Source organism: Carassius auratus, chromosome 16 (genome assembly GCF_003368295.1).
Source record: "Carassius auratus strain Wakin chromosome 16, ASM336829v1, whole genome shotgun sequence".
NCBI classification, from domain to species: Eukaryota; Metazoa; Chordata; class Actinopteri; order Cypriniformes; family Cyprinidae; genus Carassius; species Carassius auratus.
The window spans coordinates 23,066,116-23,071,319 of record NC_039258.1 but is presented as its reverse complement, the minus strand read 5'-3'; the positions used below and the strand labels follow the sequence as shown (position 1 = coordinate 23,071,319).

The 5,204-nt window shown below is 49.1% G+C and overlaps 1 protein-coding gene across 1 annotated transcript; it reads left to right on the top strand.

Moving 5' to 3' along the window:
- Positions 1 to 496: 496 nt before the first annotated feature.
- LOC113116577 (uncharacterized) lies at positions 497 to 2,396 on the top strand. The gene is made up of 2 exons (XM_026284815.1): positions 497 to 1,311; positions 1,348 to 2,396. Exons 1-2 carry the CDS (start codon positions 634 to 636, stop codon positions 2,374 to 2,376), a joined length of 1,707 nt encoding a protein of 568 aa, XP_026140600.1. The 5' UTR covers positions 497 to 633; the 3' UTR covers positions 2,377 to 2,396.
- The last annotated feature ends 2,808 nt before the right edge of the window (positions 2,397 to 5,204 follow it).

Genomic DNA, 5,204 nt, shown 5'->3' with positions numbered 1-5,204 from the left:
CAATAAATCACTTGGTCCATGTCCACAATAAAGTTCTTTACTTTTGTCTTTTGCTTCATACATCAGTATGGGTGTGGTTACAGTATGAACTATAAATCGGACCCAATCAGCACGGAGATCTCTAAAAAAAAACTGCCGTAAGATTTAGCACAAAGTTACATGTCTGGGCAAGAACACATTTTGACTGACATTCATTTCTCCCGATCTAAACCAATGAAATTACAAGAATGATAGTCAGGTGATTCAGAAATTATGTATATCCTAAAGAGTGACAAATTAAATGTCCAGCAGAGGGCACCAGGCACTAAATCTTACCCTTTTGTACATTCCTACTATCGATACATATCCCCTTTTAAACAAGCACATGAATGCCCAATTATCTCACCAACTCAATCAGGTCTTAGGGAGAGGAACTTAAAGCACTGATGCCAGAGAGCAGTTATACAAGAAAAAACAAATGATCTCAAAACACTTCAAAATCAAGCAATTATTTTTTATTTGATGGACAAGTCTTTGTAAACCATGAACAAACAGGGAAAACATTCCATAAGAATAAGAGGACCAAACTGAGAAGAGCACCATTGAGTGTCACGCAAAATACCCTTGACCATTTCAACAATTACATCCCCCACCATGACCACATCGGCAACCACCTCCACAATCACAACTCTGGCACTGGCCACTGCCCTGGCACTGGCACTGACCGCTTCCATGGCCCTGACCATGGCCCTGGCCACTTGCCTTGCCATGGCCCTGGCCGCTTCCCTGGCCCTTGCCCTGACCGTTTCCCTGGCCCTTGCCCTGACCGTTTCCCTGGCCCTTGCCCTGACCGTTTCCCTTGTCCTGGCCATTTCCCTGACTGTGGCCTTGACCGCTTCCCTGGCCGTGGCCCTGACCGCGGCCCTGGCCAGCTCCCTGGCCATGACCGCTTCCCTGGACCTTGCCTTGACCACTTCCCTGACCCTGGCCGTAGCCCTGACCGTTTCCCTGGCTGTGGCCCTGACCGCTTCCCGGGACCTGGCCGTGGCCCTGACCGCTTCCCTGGACCTGGCCGTGGCCCTGACCGCTTCCTTGGCCCTTGCCCTGGCCGCTTCCCTGGCCTTGGCTGTGGCCCTGGCCGCTTCCCTTGCCCTGACCGCTTCCCTGGACCTGGCCGTGGCTGCTTCCCTGACCCTTGCCTTGACTGCTTCCCTTGTCCTGGCCATTTCCCTGACTGTGGCCCTGACCGCTTCCCTGGACCTTGCCTTGACCGCTTCCCTGGACCTGGCCATGGCCCTGACCGCTTCCCTGACTGTGGCCCTGACCGCTTCCCTGACCGCTTCCCTGGACCTTGCCTTGACCGCTTCCCTGACTGTGGCCTCGACCGCTTCCCGGGACCTTGCCTTGACTGCTTCCCTGACCCTGGCCGTAGCCCTGACCGCTTCCCTGGACCTGGCCGTGGCCCTGACCGCTTCCTTGGCCCTTGCCCTGGCCGCTTCCCTTGCCCTGACCGCTTCCCTGACCCTGGCCGTGGCCCTGACCGCTTCCCTGACTGTGGCCTCGACCGCTTCCCGGGACCTTGCCTTGACTGCTTCCCTGACCCTGGCCGTAGCCCTGACCGCTTCCCTGGACCTGGCCGTGGCCCTGACCGCTTCCTTGACCCTTGCCGCTTCCCTGGCCTTGGCTGTGGCCCTGACCGCTTCCCTTGTCCTGACCGCTTCCCTTGCCCTGACCGCTTCCCTTGCCATGGCCTTGACCGCTTCCCTGGCCCTGGCCGCGGCCCTGGCCGCTTCCCTGGCCCTGACCGCTTCCCTGACTGTGGCCTCGACCGCTTCCCGGGACCTTGCCTTGACTGCTTCCCTGACCCTGGCCGTAGCCCTGACCGCTTCCCTGGACCTGGCCGTGGCCCTGACCGCTTCCTTGACCCTTGCCGCTTCCCTGGCCTTGGCTGTGGCCCTGACCGCTTCCCTTGCCCTGACCGCTTCCCTGGCCATGGCCCTGACCGCTTCCCTGGCCCTGTCCGCGGCCCTGGCCGCTTCCCTGGCCCTGGCCTTGACCGCTTCCCTTGCCAGTTCCCTGACTGTGGCCCTGGCCGCTTCCCTGGACGTGGCCCTGGCCCCTTCCCTGACCCTGGCCCTGGCCCCTTCCCTGACCCTGGCCGCTTCCCTGGCCCTGGCTGAGGCTGTGGCCCTGGCCGCTTCCCTGACCTTGGCCCCGACCGCTTCCCTGGACGTGGCCGTGGCCCTGGTCACTTCCCTGACCCTGGCCTTTGCCCTGGAGCTTGCCGCGTGGCTCACTGCATGCAAAGCCTATAGTGGTTGGGCAACACTTCTGTGTGACAGGACACTGGCTATCATGGAAACAGCTTTCAGCACGCAGTGGAATCATCTCCGGTAGGGGACATTGGCCCGGCTTCACTGTGTGGACAAATGGTCAGCTTTAGTTTGTGCATATGGACTATATGCCACATCAATAAACAGCACTCAACTTGAATAGCAAGTATTACCTACAGAGAGTTAAATTCCAAGTATTATTCCACTTAATTTTGTAAAAGACATCTTGTGCTTAAAACTACCCCAAGTGATTAATTCAAACCTAATTTAGAGGACAGCAGAAGGCAAAGTTTCTGCTCAAACTTACATTGAATTCAACTCCTCACTCGTGTGTGGACCCTTAGTGTCCATTATCGTCCATTATCATCATCAGTAACAAACTCACAGGAAACGGGCAGTACACAAACAGGCCCGTAGTCAAGTTGACAGCATTTCATGACTTCAACATTTATAAATCAGGGATTTCTCAATGGGCCTCAAACCGAAATACAAATTTTAGTCATGTCCGTTTCAAATCAAAAAGGTTTTAAAACGGACTACGAATTCCTTAACCGTTAGTTCCAAAGACAAAATGCCGCATTTCCACTGAAATGACCCGGAACAATTGTACCAGGAACTTTCCCCCCAGACCTGTTGCTTTCTGCATTTGCACTGCAGTCAAAAGTACCATGAGATTAGGCAAATAGTCTGGTGTCGTAGGTCTGTGCACACTTCTCAATATGAACGACGCAAATTTCAGACTTGCATCCTCGGTAGTTCAGACTTTACGAGTTCGATTCAAAAGCGTGATCTCCCACAGACAGGACGAAGCAAGTTCAATAATTCTGCAAAAAGCAGCATACTTTATAACAGTCCACTCGTCTTGGCTACTGAAATTTCTCGCGGTTCATGTACAATAAGACAAAATGATAAACACCACTGCCTCCTTTCATTATCACTTAGATGCAGAAATGTAGTTAAGGGAAATGTGTAACATTAGGTCTATATAGCCTACATTACAATGAAACAATCTCAAACGGTTTTGCCTCGATTTTCATTTTAACAATAATAGATTGTGGAACAGGGATTACCTGTTAGTCACCATAAATGAATTTTAGGTTTAACCACTAAAGAAACATCCAATGTCAGAAGGACTAGCCAAGTTGAAACTGCTCTCATTGGTAACATGAGCACTGAGCTCCTGAACTCAACCAGTCAGCATTGTCAGCACCCAAATCCCACCCCCGAAAGTTCCAGATCTTTGAAATTGTTTTCACACCTTTAAAAAAAACTAATACCTCACCAGCAGGGTCTTTCTGAGGGGCTATTATTTAACTAGAACTTTCTGTTTAGATCCTGGTTCCTGCAGTAGAAACACATAGTAGCAGCCCAAAGTCCCTAGTTCCTGGGTAAAGTTCCAGCAGTGGAAACATGGCTATTTTTTCTGGCTGTGTAATGAAGTCAACAGATCTACTCACCTGTGGTTCGTTTATGAATAGCGTGAGTTATGCTCAAGTAGTCGAACAGACACGATAAAACAGCAATCAACGTGAAACACACTCGAGCAGTCATCCTCCTGACCTGCGATCTCGCAATAATCTCTGCTGGAAAATGTACTGAATCAGGATCAGTGAACAACAATGCACACAAAACTAAAACAAATACGTGTTAGTGCAGTAGCTTTCACTGGAAAATGGGGTTTTAAAGATCCAAGGAAATCAGGTCAATTATAACCCTGATCAAACTCATCGGATTCTAGTAATCTGAAATGCCTTAATTAGCTTGTTCAGGTGTGTTTGATTGGGGTTGGACTAGGTGAATGCTGCGTTCACGGAAGACTATGTCATAATAATTAAGGTAGCCTAATTAAGAGTGAAAAGGTGTGTTCGCCTTCATGCAGCATTGCGCAAACAGTCAGATTCAGCGTATATTTATGATCCAGAATCAGATCCAGAGGCTGAAATTTAACAAGAGCAGCATCAGCAATGATATCTCTATGTGGTATGTACTGAAACTGTATATATTTGCTTAGCGGTTTTGGAAAATGACTAAGTTCCACTTTGTCATCATTTTTTTTTTTTTAAGCTGTACATGTGGAAAGTGCAGTTTGATGACAACATCGTATGTTGTTTACTTGATGTGCTTACATGTCGATAGCTAAGTTAACAACACAGAGATATTTGAAGCAGTTTTACTCACCGCATGCGTTTCCAACACACGATCATGACCCTTTTTCGTTGGGACTGCATTATCCTTAAGAAATAAACGATACGCAAATCCGGCGTCAAACTGGACCTTGTTTGTAAAACAAGCATCTTCGAAATGCAGGGAACAAACACAAACAGTTGCACAACTCCGTTGATGCTCTGTAAAAATAAACTCCATCCACTGGTCCCTTAATGCTGTTTCTCTTTTGGTAATCTGTGCAGGGTTGTCTTGCCCTGGCAACCAAAAACACACTCCTTTTGTGACATTTCTCAACGCTTTCGCTCTGATCAGTGAAAGTCTGTGGTGCTCTCAGTCCTCTGCTATACGGGAGCGCGAGCTCTTCCGGCAGAAGTGCCCTTAGGACCCATATAAGGAAATTCCGCTCCATCTAACGTCACACAGAGCCATACTAAAAAAAAAAAAACTTTCCGAAACTTGTGACAAACCGGAAGGATTATTTTTGGAACAGAAATACTCCTTCAAACGTACAACTTAATTTTTGAAACTTTGTCCATGTTTAGCATGGGAATCCAACTCTTTAACAGTGTAAAAAACTCAGTATGCATGAAATAGCATTCCACCCCCCCTTTGAAAAGAGAACATAACATCACACTTGTTCAAATCAGTGAGCATTAGGCTGTGTCGTCAGCAAGTCGTTTCCCATCATGCTTTTGATCAGCGCAGTTGGTGGAGAGCAACTGCGCC